The sequence below is a fragment of the Bombus flavifrons genome, unplaced genomic scaffold, assembly GCF_040668555.2.
Source record: "Bombus flavifrons isolate JBK064 unplaced genomic scaffold, iyBomFlav1_principal scaffold0025, whole genome shotgun sequence".
Lineage (NCBI taxonomy): Eukaryota > Metazoa > Arthropoda > Insecta > Hymenoptera > Apidae > Bombus > Bombus flavifrons.
Window position 1 is genome coordinate 179892 of NW_027184770.1, and position 24880 is coordinate 204771.

The window sequence follows — 24880 nt, forward strand, 5'->3', positions numbered from 1 at the left end:
ATTTAAGCAAATAATTAACAACGATTAAACTATTAATTTATAACAATTGAAACAATAATTGGCACATTTAAAACATTAATTTATAAGAATCAAACCATTCCTCGAGGAATCAGTAAGTCTCGCGCTAATAGCCCAATACATCGATAGATTTAACGAAGAAATACGTAACCGCGATTACAACAAATTAGATCATATTATTTGCTACATAATTAATAACTGTATCACGTACAGCGATGCAGGCGGTATTGAAGAAATAAAGCCATTTTATGTTACAACTATAACGAGTAAATTTAATCGTTTAACTTGTGAAGAATTAAAAAGGTACCTGACTTCTAAATAAGCATTAAATAAGAATCTTAAATATCGCAAAAAGTGATGTAGGTGTTACTCAAGAAAAAAGAACGTTTTATTTTTTAATTAGCACGAGTAAATGAACGAATATCGATAATATAATATAACGCTTAATATGAATTTTGTCTGTCTGATTATTTAATAGCTTAACTTATTTCACAGTAACGTCATCGACTGCCCCTAGGCTCTTTTCCCTTTTTGTCCAAACTAATCGATAGTCGAAAACTAGAATCATGTAGGTGTGAATTTAGTCTTAGTTTGTAGAAACTATTAAAATGATAAAAATGTATATCGTATTAAATCGTAAAAGATGCCAATTTACGATAAAAATTAAGAAATCGTACAATTTGATTTTGTTACAATGGAAAAACCGTCTCCTGCTATGTCAAAAAATCGTTACCGTTTGATTAACAAACCGACGCCTTGTTAAGTTATATAAGGAACACGGAAGTCGCGCGCGAGCTCTTTTGTGCCTGAAATTCCGGAGAGTGAACATCGAAGAAGAACATAAATATCAGGTAAGTAAGAAAAAATATCAAACAACAACATTGTAACTAGTAATTTATAACGTCTAAACTATTAATTTATAACATTTATGCTATTAATTTATAACATTTAAGCCATTAATTTCTAACTTTTGAACTGTTATTTTATACATTTAGCCATTAATTTATAACATTTAAACTATTAATTTATATCATCTAAGCCATTAAATTATAACATTCAAGCTATTAATTTATAACATTTAAACTGTTAATTTATAACATTTAAACCATTGATTTACAGCATTTAAAGTGTTATTTTATACATTTAAGCCATTAATTTATAACATTTAAGCAATTAATTTATAACATTTAAACTATTAATTTCTAACATTTAAGCCATTAATTTCTAACATTTAAGAAATTAATTGACAACATCTGAGCCACTAATTTACACCATTTAAACTGTTGTTTTATACATTTAAGCTTTTATTTTATAACATTTAAGCTATTAATTAACAACATCTAAGCCATTAATTTACAACATTTAAAGTGTTATTTTATACATTTAAGCTATTAATTTATAACATTTAAGCTATTAATTTATAACATTTAAGCCATTAATTTCTAACTTTTGAACTGTTATTTTATACATTTAGCCATTAATTTATAACATTTAAACTATCAATTTATATCATCTAAGCCATTAAATTATAACATTTAAGCTATTAATTTACAACATCTAAGCCACTAATTTAAAATATTTAAACTATTAATTTATATCATCTAAGCCATTAATTTATAATATTTAAGCCATTAATCTAAAACAATTCCTCCATTAATTCTTAACAACTATACCAATAATTTATAACCATATTCTCCCATTAATTCAATGTAATTGTGCTCTTAATTTATAACAGTTGTGCCATTAATCGGAAGCAACTCTACATTCATTGATTTAAATCAGTACCATCAATGTGAGTGAATTAATGATTTATATTGTATTATTTTATTAACGAAATCTTTCAGGTCCCTGGATTGCTATTTTATTTCTATATTGCATTATTTTTTAATTTTAAATACAGTACTAAATTTCCCATTTCACTATTTTGTATAATAGCAGTGGTAACGCAGAGTGTTATTTTAAGATGTAATTTTCCATGTCTGCTAAAAACCAAGGAAACAACACCATATTCATGGAATCAAGGAAGCAAGTGTAGTTTAACCGAAGGCAACGACATCTTATCTGTAGCTGCACATGAGTCATAGGACATTTCAAATAGTGTTGTTGTTTTGCCTCGGAGTACCAAAACCGTTAGATTACAAGTAATTTAAAAACAAATAAACTCCGGACAAAACAATGCCGCCGCTACAATGTCGCTTTATTATAAAATAATTTTACATCTCTGCTTCCAATGCGTAAAAACTCATATGTAAATGGGACCCGAGCGTAGTTACCTCCTCGTGGTGGGTCCCGGTAATTGGTATCGTTTTCCAAATAATAATACACCAAGTACTATTTCGAATATTAGTATCATTATTCGAAAACGATATCAAGCTAAAAACTACTTGAATATAGTCTGGTCTTGATCACCCAAAATAGTTTTGGTGATCTAAACTGGACTAATACCCCCCCGCGGGGGCAACGTGGGACATCGTGGGACATCGCAGGACACCGTGGGATGCGAGCGTATTAGCTTTAATTAATCATAAGATAGATACCTATGTTATGTACATTGTAAGCTCATTCTGTACAAAGATACTTATCTATCTTGGAACGACAAATAATGATCTCGTCTCTCTTGATCCCCTCGCTTACCATACTGGAAAAATTGTTCCCACGATATATCGGTTCGCGATCACTCAGTTCTTTCAAACTGTCGCGTGGCGTACTCGCTCGCGTGTATTTCGGGTGCGTGCGGGTCAATGTGCTCTAGACAACTCTTCGGATTCGTAAGTCGCCCAAGGACAGCTCTGTCTTGGTGACTGCTCAACGTTTGCATCGGATCACGGGAGTTGTCGTCGTGCCAGTGATGCTTGCTAATCTGTTGGGGATTCAGTCGTGGATCTGCAGTCCTGTCCGATTGGTACTTCGGTACTCGGTCAGGGACCAGCAATTTCACGTCCTCCGTAATCCTGTTCGGCCCCGCGGGAGTGGACCCCACTGTTCAGTTGAGGTATTGCCTTCGTAATCCTGTTCAGCGGTCCCTCCCCGTGAGTGGACCCCACTGTTCAGTTGGGGCCTCGTGCCTTGGTAATCCTGTTCAGCGGTCCCTCCCTGTGAGTGGACCCCACTGTTCAGTTGGGGCCTCTTGCCTTCGTAATCCTGTTCAGCGGTCCCGCCCCGGGTTCCACTTGTTCAGTTGGAGTGTGTCAAGTTGCTGGCCTATGTGCTGGATCCACGGCTGAATTACTAGTGGATCACTGGCATCATCTGTCGGCGCCATCGACCGCGACTCGTGTAAGTTTCGAACGGCGAAACAGGAATCGAGTTACGGCCAATTCTAGGGCTTTCCGTTGAACCTCGGGGTTATCTCGTGTACGGGGGTACGTCGCATAGGTTTGTTAGTTCTTTCGAGAGATCGCGATCTCGTCCGTTTCGGGACAGTGTCAGTAGCTTCATCTTCTTCTTTTCGTTCCAAGTTAGATAAATGTGTCTTTGATACCGAATGTTGCCAGTAGGGATGCGAATTATTGTATATTTATACTGATCGATGTAATCGTTGTGTGGGAGATAGATGATGCGATACGTATGCCTTGTTCTACGTTTGTAAAGATTCATGTTAGCGCTGCGTTGGAGATATGTGTTTCGCAGTTAGACTACGAAACAACTATTTCTTTACGCAGGCCCATGGTCAAGTAGTGTCAAAACTGGACATTCTGCCATAGGTTGAATGTCGAGATCGATGTGTAGTGTTAAATAACCCATGGGCGGGTCTCGTGCGTAGTCACCTCCTCGTGGTGAGACCTGGTAATTGGCATCGTTTTCCAAAAATTAATCAGTCGATTAATCTTTGGAAAACGATACCAAGCCAAGAACTACGCAACAGTCCAGTTTGGATCAACAAAAGCCCCTAAGATCATTTTGGATGATCTACACTGGACTGCACTATTAATTTATAACATTTAAGCCATTAATTTACAATATTTACGTCATGAATTTACAACAGTAAGTCACAAATTCATAACATTTAAGCTATTAATTTTTACATTTATACCATTAATTCCTAACACTCAAACTATTAATTTATAACACTTAAGCTATTAATTTATAACATTTAAGCAAATAATTAACAACGATTAAACTATTAATTTATAACAATTGAAACAATAATTGGCACATTTAAAACATTAATTTATAAGAATCAAACCATTCCTCGAGGAATCAGTAAGTCTCGCGCTAATAGCCCAATACATCGATAGATTTAACGAAGAAATACGTAACCGCGATTACAACCAATTAGATCATATTATTTGCTACATAATTAATAACTGTATCACGTACAGCGATGCAGGCGGTATTGAAGAAATAAAGCCATTTTATGTTACAACTATAACGAGTAAATTTAATCGTTTAACTTGTGAAGAATTAAAAAGGTACCTGACTTCTAAATAAGCATTAAATAAGAATCTTAAATATCGCAAACAGTGATGTAGGTGTTACTCAAGAAAAAAGAACGTTTTATTTTTTAATTAGCACGAGTAAATGAACGAATATCGATAATATAATATAACGCTTAATATGAATTTTATCTGTCTGATTATTTAATAGCTTAACTTATTTCACAGTAACGTCATCGACTGCACTTAGGCTCTTTTCCCTTTTTGTCCAAACTAATCGATAGTCGAAAACTAGTATCATGTAGGTGTGAATATAGTCTTAGTTTGTAGAAACTATTAAAATGATAAAAATGGATATCGTATTAAATCGTAAAAGATGCCAATTTACGATAAAAATTAAGAAATCGTTCAATTTGATTTTGTTACAATGGAAAAACCGTCTCCTGCTATGTCAAAAAATCGTTACCGTTTGATTAACAAACCGACGCCTTGTTATGTTATATAAGGAACACGGAGGTCGCGCGCGAGCTCTTTTGTGCCTGAAATTCCGGAGAGTGAACATCGAAAAAGAACATAAATATCAGGTAAGTAAGAAAAAATATCAAACAACAACATTGTAACTAGTACTTTATAACGTCTAAACCATTAATTTACAACACTTAAGCTATTAATTTATAACATTCAAGCCATTAATTTATAACATTTAAGGAATTAATTTATAACGTCTAAACTATTAATTTATAACATTTATGCTATTAATTTATAACATTTAAGCCATTAATTTCTAACTTTTGAACTGTTATTTTATACATTTAGCCATTAATTTATAACATTTAAACTATTAATTTATATCATCTAAGCCATGAAATTATAACATTCAAGCTATTAATTTATAACATTCAAACTGTTAATTTATAACATTTAAACCATTAATTTACAGCATTTAATGTGTTATTTTATACATTTAAGCCAGTAATTTATAACATTTAAGCTATTAATTTATAACATTTAAGCCATTAATTTCTAACTTTTGAACTGTTATTTTATACATTTTGCCAATAATTTATAACATTTAAACTATTAATTTATATCATCTAAGCCATTAAATTACAACATTTAAGCTATTAATTTACAACATCTAAGCCACTAATTTACAATATTTAAACTATTAATTTATATCATCTAAGCCATTAATTTATAATATTTAAGCCATTAATCTAAAACAATTCGACCATTAATTCTTAACAACTATACCAATAATTTATAACCATATTCTCCCATTAATTCAAAGTAATTGTGCTCTTAATTTATAACAGTTGTACCATTAATCGGAAGCAACTCTACATTCATTGATTTAAATCAGTACCATCAATGTGAGTGAATTAATGATTTATATTGTATTATTTTATTAACGAAATCTTTCAGGTCCCTGGATTGCTATTTTATTTCTATATAGCATTATTTTTTAATTTTAAATACAGTACTTAATTTCTCATTTCACTATTTTGTATAAAAGCAGTGGTAACGCAGAGTGTAATTTTAAGATGTAATTTTCCATGTCTGCTAAAAACCAAGGAAACAACACCATATTCATGGAATCAAGGAAGCAAGTGTAGTTTAACCGAAGGCAACGACATCTTATCTGTAGCTGCACATGAGTCATAGGACATTTCAAATAGTGTTGTTGTTTTGCCTCGGAGTACCAAAACCGTTAGATTACAAGTAATTTAAAAACAAATAAACTCCGGACAAAACAATGCCGCCGCTACAATGTCGCTTTATTATAAAATAATTTTACATCTCTGTTACGTCGCCTAAAACATCTGCGCTGCAGCTCTCGCGACCGGCCAGCCGACGGCCTGCGTAACGTCATTTCGACCCTCAATAAATCTGAGGACCAACCATAACTTTCTCTTGCATTGTGTACACATGCACCTGCATTCCATCCGTCGTCCTGAAAGCTTTCTTAAGGCTAGAAATATTTGCGACGCACATCTGGTTTTTAGAGAGGTCCTTGGGTTTATTAGGCGCAATTAAAAACACGGAGAAAGCGGGTACGCGCCCATTAGGAAAAATCGAACATCTGTCTAATAGAACAGGCTGGGTTTTCCCATGCACAAGGTCACTCACGAACGACGTTGGTCGGAGGTTTCCTACTCGTCACTTCTCCTACGACTCTCGGAGAGTCAAGTCGCAGACTTCTCCTGCTACATCAGGAGGGTCAAGTCAACTTACTTCTTCTACATACGACAACGTCGAAGTCTAACATCAAAATCTAGTGTCTATCAAGTATCCTCTAGTGCTACGTCCACTAACATACGAAATTCGATTGTACGAACCTTGCTCTATTAGTCATATCTATCTCATATTCGTGCGACAAGGTGTTATCGACGATTTGTATCTACTCAACAGTGTAGTTTAAGTGTTGGAAATGTATATTTTATAATTCTGTGAATCACAGTGTTATATAAACTTAATCACCCCTATTATCTTAACGGAAATCAGGGGATCGATCAACTCGTGGTGTCGATTAGTATAATCGTAACGGGAATTTACGACTCCCCTTGACGTCTCTCCTCGCGATTGCGTCTCCCCGCGATTGGTCGAAATAACAATCTCTGCTTCCAATGCGTAAAAACTCATATGTAAATGGGACCCGAGCGTAGTTACCTCCTCGTGGTGGGTCCCGGTAATTGGTATCGTTTTCCAAATAATAATACACCAAGTACTATTTCGAATATTAGTATTATTATTCGAAAACGATATCAGGCTAAAAACTACTTGAATATAGTCTGGTCTTGATCACCCAAAATAGTTTTGGTGATCTAAACTGGACTAATACCCCCCCGCGGGGGCAACGTGGGACATCGTGGGACATCGCAGGACACCGTGGGATGCGAGCGTATTAGCTTTAATTAATCATAAGATAGATACCTATGTTATGTACATTGTAAGCTCATTCTGTACAAAGATACTTATCTATCTTGGAACGACAAATAAAGATCTCGTCTCTCCTGATCCCCTCGCTTACCATACTGGAAAAATTGTTCCCACGATATATCGGTTCGCGATCACTCAGTTCTTTCAAACTATCGCGTGGCGTACTCGCTCGCGTGTATTTCGGGTGCGTGCGGGTCAATGTGCTCTAGACAACTCTTCGGATTCGTAAGTCGCCCAAGGACAGCTCTGTCTTGGTGACTGCTCAACGTTTGCATCGGATCACGGGAGTTGTCGTCGTGCCGGTGATGCTTGCTGATCTGTTGGGGATTCACTCGAGGATCTGCAGTCCTGTCCGATTGGTACTTCGGTACTCGGTCAGGGACCAGCAATTTCACGTCCTCCGTAATCCTGTTCGGCCCCGCGGGAGTGGACCCCACTGTTCAGTTGAGGTATTGCCTTCGTAATCCTGTTCAGCGGTCCCTCCCCGTGAGTGGACCCCACTGTTCAGTTGGGGCCTCGTGCCTTGGTAATCCTGTTCAGCGGTCCCTCCCCGTGAGTGGACCCCACTGTTCAGTTGGGGCCTCGTGCCTTGGTAATCCTGTTCAGCGGTCCCTCCCTGTGAGTGGACCCCACTGTTCAGTTGGGGCCTCTTGCCTTCGTAATCCTGTTCAGCGGTCCCTCCCCGGGTTCCACTTGTTCAGTTGGAGTGTGTCAAGTTGCTGGCCTATGTGCTGGATCCACGGCTGAATTACTAGTGGATCACTGGCATCATCTGTCGGCGCCATCGACCGCGACTCGTGTAAGTTTCGAACGGCGACACAGGAATCGAGTTACGGCCAATTCTTGGGCTTTCCGTTGAACCTCGGGGTTATCTCGTGTACGGGGGTACGTCGCGTAGGTTTGTTAGTTCTTTCGAGAGATCGCGATCTCGTCCGTTTCGGGACAGTGTCAGTAGCTTCATCTTCTTCTTTTCGTTCCAAGTTAGATAAATGTGTCTTTGATACCGAATGTTGCCAGTAGGGTTTCGAATTATTGTATACTTGTACTGATCGATGTAATCGTTGTGTGGGAGATAGATGATGCGTTACGTATGCCTTGTTCTACGTTTGTAAAGATTCATGTTAGCGCTGCGTTGGAGATATGTGTTTCGCAGTTAGACTACGAAACAACTATTTCTTTACGCAGGCCCATGGTCAAGTAGTGTCAAAACTGGACATTCTGCCAATAGGTTGAATGTCGAGATCGATGTGTAGGGTTAAATAACCCATGGGCGGGTCTCGTGTGTAGTCACCTCCTCGTGGTGAGACCTGGTAATTGGCATCGTTTTCCAAAAATTAATCAGTCGATTAATCTTTGGAAAACGATACCAAGCCAAGAACTACGCAACAGTCCAGTTTGGATCACCAAAAGCCCCTAAGATCATTTTGGATGATCTACACTGGACTGCACTATTAATTTATAACATTTAAGCCATTAATTTAGAATATTTACGTCATGAATTTACAACAATAAGTCACAAATTCATAACATTTATGTAAATTCGGCCAATCGCGGGGAGACGCAATCGCGAGGAGAGACGTCAACGGGAGTCGTAAATTCCCGTTACGATTATATTAATCGACACCACGAGTTGATCGATCCCCTGATTTCCGTTAAGATAATAGGGGTGATTAAGTTTATATAACACTGTGATTCACAGAATTATAAAATATATATTTCCAACACTTAAACTACACTGTTGAGTAGATACAAATCGTCAGTAACAACTTGTCGCACGAATATGAGATAGACACGAATAATAGAGCAAAGTTCGTACAGTCGAATTTCGTATGTTAGTGGACGGGAGAGTTAGATGCTACACGTCGACGTTGTTTTTCTTTCTACTAATTGTCGCCCTTAGGCTAGCACGGAAGAAAGCTCGGTGTGGGTGTGCCCTTTGCATGAAGAACGCGGATTCGTTATTCACGTTGTTCGTCAGGAAAAGTGAGGGCAACGATCCGCGATGTCGATTGGCTGTGACCCATGCTGAAACCTGAAGGAGTGAGTCGGAGTCCTCCTACCAACGTGGTTCATAAATGACCTTGCACATGGGAAAACTCAGCCTGTTCTGTTAGACAGATGTTTGGTTTTTCCTAATGGGCGCGTACCCGCTTTCTCCGCATTTTTGATTGCGCCTAATAAACCCAAGGACCTCTCTAAAAAACCAGATGTGCGTCGCAAATATTTCCAGCCTTAAGAAAACTTTCAGGACGACGGATGGAATGCAGATACATGTGTACAGAATGCAAGAGAAAGTTATGGTCGGTCCTCAGGTTTATTGAGGGTCGAAATGACGTTACGCAGGCCGTCGGCTGGCCGGTCGCGAGAGATGCAGCGCAGATGTTTTAGGCGACGTAACATCCTCCCCCCGTTGAGAGGGCACCGATCAAATTCTGCCTGTGGAGTCAGGTGCGTCGTTTGTCCATTTCCTTCGCTCCGGGTTGATGCTCGGATTCATCTGTTTCTGGTTGAATGGGTAAGGGGACCAATCTTTTGACACCACGGTCCAGGATACTCGTTGCCGTCTGCACGGTAGCGGTCCGTATGATTCCGTCGGCTCCTGGATGGACTTTGATTACGCGGCCCAAAGGCCACTGCATGGATGGGACGTTATCCTCCCTGAGGATTACGACGGTGCCTTCACGGATGTCGTGTTTTCCCTTGTCCCATTTGTTGCGGCGGGTCAGCTCGTTGAGGTACTCTCGATTCCACCTGCTCCAGAAGTACTGCTTGATCTGGTGGATGCGCTGCCAACTAGATAGCCGGCCTGATGGAACTGTCCTGAAATCACGCTCCCGTGAACTCGTTAATGTATCGCCGATTAGAAAGTGACCGGGAGTGAGGACAGGGGGATCTTTCGGATCGGACGAGATGGGAGTCAGTGGACGTGAATTGAGAATTGCTTCAATCTCAATCACAAGGGTGTTAAGGTGTTCAAAGGTCAAGAGCTCCGTGCCGACGACGCGGATGAGGTGACGTTTGAACGATTTTACGGCGGCTTCCCATAAACCGCCAAAATGTGGTGAGTTTGGGGGGTTGAAACGCCATTGTATCTGTCGGTCGGCGAGAAAATTCTGCACCTTTTCCTTGTGGTCGTCGGACTGTAATAGGGTTCGGAGTTCTTGTAATTCCCGATTAGCTCCGACGAAATTGGTGCCATTGTCGGTGAGGATGGTTGCGCAGTATCCTCTTCGGGAGATGAATCGGCGTAGAACGGCTAGGAATGCGTCGGTAGTTAGATCGCTGACTAACTCGATGTGGACGGCTTTTGTTGCTAGACATACGAATATGGCAACGTATACCTTGACTTTACTGCGGTTACGATTCCTTCTCTCTTTGATATAGAGCGGACCGCAGTAGTCGATTCCGACGTTCGTAAACGGGCGCGATTCGGTAATACGCGCCTCTGGTAAATCCCCCATCAAGTACTCTACTGGTGGAGGATTAGCTCTGCAGCAACGGACGCACCTTTTGATAGTGCGCCACACTTGGCTACGGCCGTCGATCGGCCAATAGCGTAGTCTCACGGCGTATAATGTAGCTTGTGTCCCTGTGTGGTGGTTGTTTCGATGTTCTTCGTTTATAATGATCTCGGTAATTGTCGATTTCGGCAAAATAATTGGATGCTTTTGCCTGAATGGGATAGCAGAGTTGGTCAGTCGTCCTCCGACGCGTAGTATCCCCTCTTCGTCGAGGAATGGATTTAGTGGCTGTAGTTTTCCTCCAACATCCTTGCTTCGATCTTTCTGCAGTATCCGAATCTCCGCTGCGAAGTGTCGGGATTGGATTATCTTGATCAATTTATTATGTGCGGTGGTTAATTCGTCCGTTGTTAGATGGGAGGATCGGTTCTGCTTATATTTCCATCGAAGACACCAAGAGACGACTCTTATTAGTCTTGTCCAGGATGAATATCCATGGAGGAGTGTGTTGTCGATGGTACTAGTTGTTAGACATATCGTCTTCTTTTGTTCTGGGAGTTCTCCCAGCGTCGTGGGTATCCAGATCGGCCAGTTTTCCTCTTGTTGTTTGAGCCATTCGGGTCCGTTTTTCCAGATGGTCGGGCGCAGAAATTCCTTGGGAGTCTGCCCGCGGGAGATGAGATCTGCTGGATTATCGTTGGTGGGCACATGACGCCAATCGTCGATGTTTGTTTTCGTCTGGATCTCGGCTACGCGGTTCGCCACGAAGGTTTTCAACATGTGTGGCGAGGACTTGATCCACTGAAGCACTATAGTAGAATCCGTCCAATACACAGTGCGAGAAATCTTTATATTGAGGGACTTCTTTATCAGGGACATAAGTGAGGCGAGGAGTAATGCTCCGCTTAACTCGAGTCGTGGGATTGTCAACGATTTTAGTGGCGCGACCTTAGATCGAGCCGTGAGTATCTGAGTTTGTGTGTGTCCCTCCGGATTGGTGCTGCGTAGATAGACACATGCTCCGTATGCCCTTTCACTGGCGTCGCAGAAACCGTGCAGCTCTATATGATTAGCTGCCTTGATTATGGTTTTACGAGGGAACCGAATATCATTAAGCAAGGGTAGTTGGATATGATATCGATCCCATTCAGTATGCAACTCTGCTGGTAGGGATTCGTCCCAATCAATTTTTAATGCCCAGACGCGTTGAAGCAATATTTTTGCTTTGACAATCACTGGCGCGAGCAAACCAAGTGGATCATAGATTCGGGCTATCACCGAACTCATTGATCGTTTAGTGACTCGAGTGATGGTCGCTGTGGGTTCAACTGAGTAAAGGATTGCGTCTTCCTGAGAATCCCAATAAATGCCTAAGGTCTTCAACGTCTGTGACTCGCCCAATTGTAGCCTTCTATTGGTATCTCTTTCTGTTAGTCCTCGCAATATGTCCTTGTCATTGGATGCCCATTCCCGGATATGTAAGCCGGCCGATCTGAGAAGGTCTGTGAGTTCGTGTCTTACCGATAGTAATTCTTCTTTTGTGTCGGCTCCAGTGAGGGCATCGTCGACATAAAAATCGCGCTGCACAACCGCTGCTGCTCGCGGGAATCGATGTCCTTCGTCTTCTGCTAATTGTTTGAGGCATCGGAGGGCCAAGTATGGGGCAGCTGATAGTCCGAACGTCACGGTGTTAAGTTGATATGTATCGACCTCCCCGTTGGAATTACGCCATAGAATGAGTTGATATTTACGATCTTCTGGACGTACGAGGATTTGTCGATACATCTTCTCAATGTCACCCGTTAGAACATATTGATGCGACCGGAATCTCAATAGAATTTCAATTAGATCTTCCTGTAATTTAGGTCCTGTATGTAGCATGTCGTTGAGGGATACTCCGGTAGTGCTGATTGCTGATCCGTCGAAAACAACTCGGAGTTTCGTAGTATCACTCGATTCCTTTATCACGCCGTGATGAGGCAAATAATAACTGTTGGTTGTGGGAAGGTCAGGCGTGATCTTCGTCATATGACCCAAGTCTAGATACTCTTGGATCACCGCACTATACGCGGCTTCGAATTGCTTGTCGCGTTGGAATCGGCGATGGAGCGAGGCGAGTCTACTCATGGCAACGGACCTTGACGTCCCCAGCGTGGGAAGCTTCTCGTTGAATGGCAGGGCCACGACGTATCGCCCTTCCTTGTTGCGTTGGACATGGTTGCGGAAATGCTCCTCACATTGTAATTCCGCCTCTGAGAAATGCGTGGTAGGTGGTCCCTCATCGATTTCCCAAAAACGTGCGAGATCCGCTTGTAGGTCGGTGGTGGTGACGTGAAAGGAATGGATCCCCGCGCGAGCTGGCGGGCTCCCCCCGATAACCCAACCGAATCGAGTCTTTTGCAAACACAGCTCCGTATCGGTGGATTGGGATAGTTTGATCTGTCCGACACAAAAGGATGCTAAGGTTGGTCCCGAACTCAATAATATGTCGATCGGGCCTGGTCGATGAAATGCTGGGTCGGCTAATTTTATATTTTTGGGTAGCTGGATGACGGACCTATCGATTGGTTGATCTGGAACGACTGCCGATATTATTGGGATTACTAAGAACGTTACTATGCGTTTATATTTGCCATCCATAGAAACAATGGTGGCCGTGATCTGGCTCTTGGCAATTGTCGTCAAATCATCGAGGGTGCCGATTGGGACTGAACATCTCCTTCGTTTCATACCGAGGGATTTTGCGAATTTCTCACTCATGAAATTCATACTAGATCCGGTATCTAGCAATGCTCTGGCTCGGATTGGTGAGGCCCTTTTGTCTAGCACATCGATCTGTGCTGTGACCAGTAGATCGTGATGTAGTATGCCGTTTGGAGATGTATTTTCCCATTCGGTCCACCCTTTTGTAGTTTGTTGAGCTAGTCAGTTTAGCTCGGGTTGGGACTTGGATAAGGTGTGTATGGCTGTGCCCTTGGTCCGTGGGGAGCTTGACTCAGGAACTTTCGAGTCTTTAGGAGCCGAATATGTATGCTTCCGGGATGATTCGGTTGTCCGTCTGGACTTATGATACGAACGTGACTTCGATGATCCCGGGGGGGATTGTCTCTTAGATCGTTTATGCGATGAACGACTGCCCGGCGACCGACCGCTCGATGAACGACTGCGCGACGACCGACCGCTCGACGACCGACCGCTCGATGACCGACCGCTCGAGGACCGACCGCTCGATGACCGACCGCTAGACGACCGACTGCTGGACGACCGATTGCTAGATGACTGACTACTCGACGAACGTGGAATTATCTGCGTTTGCTCTCGGTGTAGGTAGGTGTTGTGTCGTTGCCCGCAGATATGACACGAACCCGCTGTGCACTGTGTCAGCGAATGTCCGCTGCCTAGGCAGTTTATACATAACGCTGCCCCTTTTACGATTTGAAAGCGTTCTACCGCCGATTTGGCTTTGAAGACCTTACAATGTCTGAGTACGTGGGGTCCGCTGCAGGTCGGGCACACTAATGTCTTGCTGGTTGTGGCAAAGGTTCGGCCGCGCGGTACGTTTTGTCGATGACGATGTTTTTTGTGGGTTGATCCTTTCGTTTCCTTTGATTTAGAAAGGAGTTGATTACCGTTTGCCCGTGTTTTCAGAAATTCCATCAGATGTTGATAGGAAGGCACGTCTTGGTTTGGCAACGTGCGCTGCCATTTACGCATGCTGGACGAAGGTAATTTCGATGCAAGCAACTCGATAATCACTATATCTGATGTTACAGGCTGCCCTAATTTTTCGAGCGCTTTCAAATTTACGCTGACGGTTTCCAGCAAATCTTCAATGGCTTCTGGAGTTTCCCTTTTTATTTCGGGATAACTGCGCAGTAATTCCCACAGACGCATACAGATCCGGAGGGCACAATTAAATTTCTCCTTCAGTGTGTTGAGCGCGTTGGGATAGTTGGCCTCTGTGAGTTCTAAGGATTGTATGCTCCGTGCGGCCCGTCCAGTTACAGAGGAGCGTAGATGTTGAAACCTTTGGACGTTAGTTAAGTTCTCATTGCGATCCACTGTGGATAAGAACGTGTCGTAGAAATAGGTCCAGTTCTCGAGGGCACCGTCGAATTGAGGTAAACGGACCTCTGGCAAAGTGATTGGTCTCGTCTCCGGTTTCACGCATGGATCGCGGGTCTTTGTTGGCGAAGGGGTTACTGATGGTAGTCGGTCGAAGAGGTCCATGATCTGTACGTCAATCCTATGATGCTCTCGCAATAAAGAATCTGCACGAGCTATTTCCCCCTCATCTAACACTTCTAATTCCTCTTGCACCGCGCAGATTTTTCGCCAATTTTCGTCGAACGAATTACGGCAAGCTGTTAGATAGTTTTTGTCTACCCGTTCAGACTCTTCATATTCCTCGAGTTGACGCTTCGTGGTTGCAAATCGGCTGACTAAGGCACTTCGTCTACGCCGCAACGTGCTGATCGATTCAGCTTGAGCCATATTTGAATTTAATAATCGGAATGGGCTTACCTTAATCAAATGGACGTTGATCTAGGAATCGGTAGCTACTCGTTACAGTGCGGTGTGGGCTCGCGTATGTGCTGAGCGATGAAGGAGTTCCTTTCCGAGGGCAGCTCCTTTGGTTAGTTGCTTAAGTCGTTGGAATGTGGATTTCACGCGACACTGTATAGTCACGGGTCAATGCACTTTTTAATGGCGCAAAATCCGGCTCGAAGGACCATGTAAATTCGGCCAATCGCGGGGAGACGCAATCGCGAGGAGAGACGTCAACGGGAGTCGTAAATTCCCGTTACGATTATATTAATCGACACCACGAGCTGATCGATCCCCTGATTTCCGTTAAGATAATAGGGGTGATTAAGTTTATATAACACTGTGATTCACAGAATTATAAAATATATATTTCCAACACTTAAACTACACTGTTGAGTAGATACAAATCGTCAGTAACAACTTGTCGCACGAATATGAGATAGACACGAATAATAGAGCAAAGTTCGTACAGTCGAATTTCGTATGTTAGTGGACGGGAGAGTTAGATGCTACACGTCGACGTTGTTTTTCTTTCTACTAATTGTCGCCCTTAGGCTAGCACGGAAGAAAGCTCGGTGTGGGTGTGCCCTTTGCATGAAGAACGCGGATTCGTTATTCACGTTGTTCGTCAGGAAAAGTGAGGGCAACGATCCGCGATGTCGATTGGCTGTGACCCATGCTGAAACCTGAAGGAGTGAGTCGGAGTCCTCCTACCAACGTGGTTCATAAATGACCTTGCACATGGGAAAACTCAGCCTGTTCTGTTAGACAGATGTTTGGTTTTTCCTAATGGGCGCGTACCCGCTTTCTCCGCATTTTTGATTGCGCCTAATAAACCCAAGGACCTCTCTAAAAAACCAGATGTGCGTCGCAAATATTTCCAGCCTTAAGAAAACTTTCAGGACGACGGATGGAATGCAGATACATGTGTACAGAATGCAAGAGAAAGTTATGGTCGGTCCTCAGGTTTATTGAGGGTCGAAATGACGTTACGCAGGCCGTCGGCTGGCCGGTCGCGAGAGATGCAGCGCAGATGTTTTAGGCGACGTAACAATTTAAGGTATTAATTTTTACATTTATACCATTAATTCCTAACATTCAAACTATTAATTTATAACACTTAAGCTATTAATTTATAACATTTAAGCAAATAATTAACAACGATTAAACTATTAATTTATAACAATTGAAACATTAATTGGCACATTTAAAATATTAATTTATAAGAATCAAACCATTCCTCGGGGAATCAGTAAGTCTCGCGCTAATAGCCCAATACATCGATAGATTTAACGAAGAAATACGTAACCGCGATTACAGCCAATTAGATCATATTATTTGCTACATAATTAATAACTGTATCACGTACAGCGATGCAGACGGTATTGAAGAAATAAAGCCATTTTATGTTACAACTATAACGAGTAAATTTAATCGTTTAACTTGTGAAGAATTAAAAAGGTACCTGACTTCTAAATAAGCATTAAATAAGAAACTTAAATATCGCAAACAGTGATGTAGGTGTTACTCAAGAAAAAAGAACGTTTTATTTTTTAATTAGCACGAGTAAATGAACGAATATCGATAATATAATATAACGCTTAATATGAATTTTATCTGTCTGATTATTTAATAGCTTAACATATTTCACAGTAACGTCATCGACTGCCCTTAGGCTCTTTTCCCTTTTTGTCCAAACTAATCGATAGTCGAAAACTAGTATCATGTAGGTGTGAATTTAGTCTTAGTTTGTAGAAACTATTAAAATGATAAAAATGGATATCGTATTAAATCGTAAAAGATGCCAATTTACGATAAAAATTAAGAAATCGTTCAATTTGATTTTGTTACAATGGAAAAACCGTCTCCTTCTATGTCAAAAAATCGTTACCGTTTGATTAACAAACCGACGCCTTGTTAAGTTATATAAGGAACACGGAAGTCGCGCGCGAGCTCTTTTGTGCCTGAAATTCCGGAGAGTGAACATCGAAGAAGAACATAAATATCAGGTAAGTAAGAAAAAATATCAAACAACAACATTGTAACTAGTAATTTATAACGTCTAAACCATTAATTTACAACACTTAAGCTATTAATTTATAACATTCAAGCCATTAATTTATAACATTTAAGCAATTAATTGACAACATCTGAGCCACTAATTTACAACATTTAAACTGTTGTTTTATACATTTAAGCTATTATTTTATAACATTTAAGCTATTAATTTATAACATTTAAGCCATTAATTTCTAACTTTTGAACTGTTATTTTATACATTTAGCCATTAATTTATAACATTTAAACTATTAATTTATATCATCTAAGCCATTAAACTATAACATTTAAGCTATTAATTTACAACATCTAAGCCACTAATTTACAATATTTAAACTATTAATTTATATCATCTAAGCCATTAATTTATAATATTTAAGCCATTAATCTAAAACAATTCCTCCATTAATTCTTAACAACTATACCAATAATTTATAGCCATATTCTCCCATTAATTCAAAGTAATTGTGCTCTTAATTTATAACAGTTGTACCATTAATCGGAAGCAACTCTACATTCATTGATTTAAATCAGTACCATCAATGTGAGTGAATTAATGATTTATATTGTATTATTTTATTAACGAAATCTTTCAGGTCCCTGGATTGCTATTTTATTTCTATATAGCATTATTTTTTAATTTTAAATACAGTACTTAATTTCTCATTTCACTATTTTGTATAAAAGCAGTGGTAACGCAGAGTGTAATTTTAAGATGTAATTTTCCATGTCTGCTAAAAACCAAGGAAACAACACCATATTCATGGAATCAAGGAAGCAAGTGTAGTTTAACCGAAGGCAACGACATCTTATATGTAGCTGCACGTGAGTCATAGGACATTTCAAATAGTGTTGTTGTTTTGCCTCGGAGTAACAAAACCGTTAGATTACAAGTAATTTAAAAACAAATAAACTCCGGACAAAGCAATGCCGCCGCTACAATGTCGCTTTATTATAAAATAATTTTACATCTCTGCTTCCAATGCGTAAAAACTCATATGTAAATGGGACCCGAGCGTAGTTACCTCCTCGTGGTGGGTCCCGGTAATTGGTATCGTTTTCCAAATAATAATACACCAAGTACTATTTCGAATATTAGTATTATTATTCGAAAACGATATCAAGCTAAAAACTACTTGAATATAGTCTGGTCTTGATCACCCAAAATAGTTTTGGTGATCTAAACTGGACTAATACCCCCCGCGGGGGCAACGTGGGACATCGTGGGACATCGCAGGACACCGTGGGATGCGAGCGTATTAGCTTTAATTAATCATAAGATAGATACCTATGTTATGTACATTGTAAGCTCATTCTGTACAAAGATATTTATCTATCTTGGAACGACAAATAAAGATCTCGTCTCTCTTGATCCCCTCGCTTACCATACTGGAAAAATTGTTCCCACGATATATCGGTTCGCGATCACTCAGTTCTTTCAAACTGTCGCGTGGCGTACTCGCTCGCGTGTATTTCGGGTGCGTGCGGGTCAATGTGCTCTAGACAACTCTTCGGATTCGTAAGTCGCCCAAGGACAGCTCTGTCTTGGTGACTGCTCAACGTTTGCATCGGATCACGGGAGTTGTCGTCGTGCCGGTGATGCTTGCTAATCTGTTGGGGATTCAGTCGTGGATCTGCAGTCCTGTCCGATTTGTACTTCGGTACTCGGTCAGGGACCAGCAATTTCACGTCCTCCGTAATCCTGTTCGGCCCCGCGGGAGTGGACCCCACTGTTCAGTTGAGGTATTGCCTTCGTAATCCTGTTCAGCGGTCCCTCCCCGTGAGTGGACCCCACTGTTCAGCTGGGGCCTCGTGCCTTGGTAATCCTGTTCAGCGGTCCCTCCCTGTGAGTGGACCCCACTGTTCAGTTGGGGCCTCTTGCCTTCGTAATCCTGTTCAGCGGTCCCTCCCCGGGTTCCACTTGTTCAGTTGGAGTGTGTCAAGTTGCTGGCCTATGTGCTGGATCCACGGCTGAATTACTAGTGGATCACTGGCATCATCTGTCGGCGCCATCGACCGCGACTCGTGTAAGTTTCGAACGGCGAAACAGGAATCGAGTTACGGCCAATTCTTGGGCTTTCCGTTGAACCTCGGGGTTATCTCGTGTACGGGGGTACGTCGCGTAGGTTTGTTAGTTATTTCGAGAGTTCGCGATCTCGTCCGTTTCGGGACAGTGTCAGTAGCTTCATCTTCTTCTTTTCGTTCCAAGTTAGATAAATGTGTCTTTGATACCGAATGTTGCCAGTAGGGATGCGAATTACTGTATATTTGTACTGATCGATGTAATCGTTGCATGGGAGATAGATGATGCGTTACGTATGCCTTGTTCTACGTTTGTAAAGATTCATGTTAGCGCTGCGTTGGAGATATGTGTTTCGCAGTTAGACTACGAAACAACTATTTCTTTACGCAGGCCCATGGTCAAGTAGTGTCAAAACTGGACATTCTGCCAATAGGTTGAATGTCGAGATCGATGTGTAGTGTTAAATAACCCATGGGCAGGTCTCGTGCGTAGTCACCTCCTCGTGGTGAGACCTGGTAATTGGCATCGTTTTCCAAAAATTAATCAGTCGATTAATCTTTGGAAAACGATACCAAGCCAAGAACTACGCAACAGTCCAGTTTGGATCACCAAAAGCCCCTAAGATCATTTTGGATGATCTACACTGGACTGCACTATTAATTTATAACATTTAAGCCATTAATTTAGAATATTTACGTCATGAATTTACAACAATAAGTCACAAATTCATAACATTTATGTAAATTCGGCCAATCGCGGGGAGACGCAATCGCGAGGAGAGACGTCAACGGGAGTCGTAAATTCCCGTTACGATTATATTAATCGACACCACGAGCTGATCGATCCCCTGATTTCCGTTAAGATAATAGGGGTGATTAAGTTTATATAACACTGTGATTCACAGAATTATAAAATATATATTTCCAACACTTAAACTACACTGTTGAGTAGATACAAATCGTCAGTAACAACTTGTCGCACGAATATGAGATAGACACGAATAATAGAGCAAAGTTCGTACAGTCGAATTTCGTATGTTAGTGGACGGGAGAGTTAGATGCTACACGTCGACGTTGTTTTTCTTTCTACTAATTGTCGCCCTTAGGCTAGCACGGAAGAAAGCTCGGTGTGGGTGTGCCCTTTGCATGAAGAACGCGGATTCGTTATTCACGTTGTTCGTCAGGAAAAGTGAGGGCAACGATCCGCGATTTCGATTGGCTGTGACCCATGCTGAAACCTGAAGGAGTGAGTCGGAGTCCTCCTACCAACGTGGTTCATAAATGACCTTGCACATGGGAAAACTCAGCCTGTTCTGTTAGACAGATGTTTGGTTTTTCCTAATGGGCGCGTACCCGCTTTCTCCGCATTTTTGATTGCGCCTAATAAACCCAAGGACCTCTCTAAAAAACCAGATGTGCGTCGCAAATATTTCCAGCCTTAAGAAAACTTTCAGGACGACGGATGGAATGCAGATACATGTGTACAGAATGCAAGAGAAAGTTATGGTCGGTCCTCAGGTTTATTGAGGGTCGAAATGACGTTACGCAGGCCGTCGGCTGGCCGGTCGCGAGAGATGCAGCGCAGATGTTTTAGGCGACGTAACAATTTAAGGTATTAATTTTTACATTTATACCATTAATTCCTAACATTCAAACTATTAATTTATATCACTTAAGCTATTAATTTATAACATTTAAGCAAATAATTAACAACGATTAAACTATTAATTTATAACAATTGAAACATTAATTGGCACATTTAAAATATTAATTTATAAGAATCAAACCATTCCTCGGGGAATCAGTAAGTCTGGCGCTAATAGCCCAATACATCGATAGATTTAACGAAGAAATACGTAACCGCGATTACAGCCAATTAGATCATATTATTTGCTACATAATTAATAACTGTATCACGTACAGCGATGCAGACGGTATTGAAGAAATAAAGCCATTTTATGTTACAACTATAACGAGTAAATTTAATCGTTTAACTTGTGAAGAATTAAAAAGGTACCTGACTTCTAAATAAGCATTAAATAAGAAACTTAAATATCGCAAACAGTGATGTAGGTGTTACTCAAGAAAAAAGAACGTTTTATTTTTTAATTAGCACGAGTAAATGAACGAATATCGATAATATAATATAACGCTTAATATGAATTTTATCTGTCTGATTATTTAATAGCTTAACATATTTCACAGTAACGTCATCGACTGCCCTTAGGCTCTTTTCCCTTTTTGTCCAAACTAATCGATAGTCGAAAACTAGTATCATGTAGGTGTGAATTTAGTCTTAGTTTGTAGAAACTATTAAAATGATAAAAATGGATATCGTATTAAATCGTAAAAGATGCCAATTTACGATAAAAATTAAGAAATCGTTCAATTTGATTTTGTTACAATGGAAAAACCGTCTCCTTCTATGTCAAAAAATCGTTACCGTTTGATTAACAAACCGACGCCTTGTTAAGTTATATAAGGAACACGGAAGTCGCGCGCGAGCTCTTTTGTGCCTGAAATTCCGGAGAGTGAACATCGAAGAAGAACATAAATATCAGGTAAGTAAGAAAAAATATCAAACAACAACATTGTAACTAGTAATTTATAACGTCTAAACCATTAATTTACAACACTTAAGCTATTAATTTATAACATTCAAGCCATTAATTTATAACATTTAAGCAATTAATTGACAACATCTGAGCCACTAATTTACAACATTTAAACTGTTGTTTTATACATTTAAGCTATTATTTTATAACATTTAAGCTATTAATTTATAACATTTAAGCCATTAATTTCTAACTTTTGAACTGTTATTTTATACATTTAGCCATTAATTTATAACATTTAAACTATTAATTTATATCATCTAAGCCATTAAACTATAACATTTAAGCTATTAATTTACAACATCTAAGCCACTAATTTACAATATTTAAACTATTAATTTATATCATCTAAGCCATTAATTTATAATATTTAAGCCATTAATCTAAAACAATTCCTCCATTAATTCTTAACAACTATACCAATAATTTATAGCCATATTCTCCCATTAATTCAAAGTAATTGTGCTCTTAATTTATAACAGTTGTACCATTAATCGGAAGCAACTCTACATTCATTGATTTAAATCAGTACCATCAATGTGAGTGAATTAATGATTTATATTGTATTATTTTATTAACGAAATCTTTCAGGTCCCTGGATTGCTATTTTATTTCTATATAGCATTATTTTTTAATTTTAAATACAGTACTTAATTTCTCATTTCACTATTTTGTATAAAAGCAGTGGTAACGCAGAGTGTAATTTTAAGATGTAATTTTCCATGTCTGCTAAAAACCAAGGAAACAACACCATATTCATGGAATCAAGGAAGCAAGTGTAGTTTAACCGAAGGCAACGACATCTTATCTGTAGCTGCACATGAGTCATAGGACATTTCAAATAGTGTTGTTGTTTTGCCTCGGAGTACCAAAACCGTTAGATTACAAGTAATTTAAAAACAAATAAACTCCGGACAAAACAATGCCGCCGCTACAATGTCGGTTTATTATAAAATAATTTTACATCTCTGCTTCCAATGCGTAAAAACTCATATGTAAATGGGACCCGAGCGTAGTTACCTCCTCGTGGCGGGTCCCGGTAATTGGTATCGTTTTCCAAATAATAATACACCAAGTACTATTTCGAATATTAGTATTATTATTCGAAAACGATATCAAGCTAAAAACTACTTGAATATAGTCTGGTCTTGATCACCCAAAATAGTTTTGGTGATCTAAACTGGACTAATACCCCCCCGCGGGGCAACGTGGGACATCGTGGGACATCGCAGGACACCGTGGGATGCGAGCGTATTAGCTTTAATTAATCATAAGATAGATACCTATGTTATGTACATTGTAAGCTCATTCTGTACAAAGATACTTATCTATCTTGGAACGACAAATAAAGATCTCGTCTCTCTTGATCCCCTCGCTTACCATACTGGAAAAATTGTTCCCACGATATATCGGTTCGCGATCACTCAGTTCTTTCAAACTGTCGCGTGGCGTACTCGCTCGCGTGTATTTCGGGTGCGTGCGGGTCAATGTGCTCTAGACAACTCTTCGGATTCGTAAGTCGCCCAAGGACAGCTCTGTCTTGGTGACTGCTCAACGTTTGCATCGGATCACGGGAGTTGTCGTCGTGCCGGTGATGCTTGCTAATCTGTTGGGGATTCACTCGTGGATCTGCAGTCCTGTCCGATTGGTACTTGGGTACTCGATCAGAGACCACCAATTTCACGTCCTCCGTAATCCTGTTCGGCCCCGCGGGAGTGGACCCCACTGTTCAGTTGGGGGATCGTGCCTTGGTAATCCTGTTCAGCAGTCCCTCCCTGTGAGTGGACCCCACTGTTCAGTTGGGGCCTCGTGCCTGGGTAATCCTGTTCAGCGGTCCCTCCCCGTGAGTGGACCCCACTGTTCAGTTGGGGCCTCGTGCCTTGGTAATCCTGTTCAGCGGTCCCTCCCCGGGTTCCACTTGTTCAGTTGGAGTGTGTCAAGTTGCTGGCCTATGTGCTGGATCCACGGCTGAATTACTAGTAGATGACTGGCATCATCTGTCGGCGCCTTCGACCGCGACTCGTGTAAGTTTCGAACGGCGAAACAGGAATCGAGTTACGGCCAATTCTTGGGCTTTCCGTTGAACCTCGGGGTTATCTCGTGTACGGGGGTACGTCGCGTAGGTTTGTTAGTTCTTTCGAGAGATCGCGATCTCGTCCGTTTCGGGACAGTGTCAGTAGCTTCATCTTCTTCTTTTCGTTCCAAGTTAGATAAATGTGTCTTTGATACCGAATGTTGCCAGTAGGGATGCGAATTATTGTATATTTGTACTGATCGATGTAATCGTTGTGTGGGAGATAGATGATGCGTTACGTACGCCTTGTTCTACGTTTGTAAAGATTCATTTTAGTGCTGCGTTGGAGATATGTGTTTCGCAGTTAGACTACGAAACAACTATTTCTTTACGCAGGCCCATGGTCAAGTAGTGTCAAAACTGGACATTCTGCCAATAGGTTGAATGTCGAGATCGATGTGTAGTGTTAAATAACCCATGGGCGGGTCTCGTGCGTAGTCACCTGCTCGTGGTGAGACCTGGTAATTGGCATCGTTTTCCAAAAATTAATCAGTCGATTAATCTTTGGAAAACGATACCAAGCCAAGAACAACGCAACAGTCCAGTTTGGATCACCAAAAGCCCCTAAGATCATTTTGGATGATCTACACTGGACTGCACTATTAAATTATAACATTTAAGCCATTAATTTACAACATTTACGTCATGAATTTACAACAATAAGTCACAAATTCATAACATTTAAGCTATTAATTTTTACATTTATACCATTAATTCCTAACATTCAAACTATTAATTTATAACACTTAAGCTATTAATTTATAACAT

General features: G+C 40.5%; 1 protein-coding gene across 1 annotated transcript; it reads right to left on the bottom strand.

Annotated features, from left to right (window-relative positions):
• Positions 1-9778: 9778 nt before the first annotated feature.
• Positions 9779-15289, bottom strand: LOC138189341 (uncharacterized). The gene is made up of 2 exons (XM_069131402.1): positions 14425-15289; positions 9779-13635 (listed from the first exon to the last, which is right to left on the bottom strand). Exons 1-2 carry the CDS (start codon positions 15287-15289, stop codon positions 9779-9781), a joined length of 4722 nt encoding a protein of 1573 aa, XP_068987503.1.
• Between the last annotated feature and the right edge of the window lie 9591 nt (positions 15290-24880).

Bases quoted from the DNA above. Each gene is read 5' to 3' on its own strand.
- LOC138189341 (XM_069131402.1), bottom strand. From the start codon at position 15,289: ATGGCTCAAGCTGAATCGATCAGCACGTTGCGGCGTAGACGAAGTGCC. The intron at 13,636-14,424 runs GTAATCAACTCC...TACTGGTCACAG, and splicing joins TCTGAAAACACGGGCAAACG to CACAGATCGATGTGCTAGAC.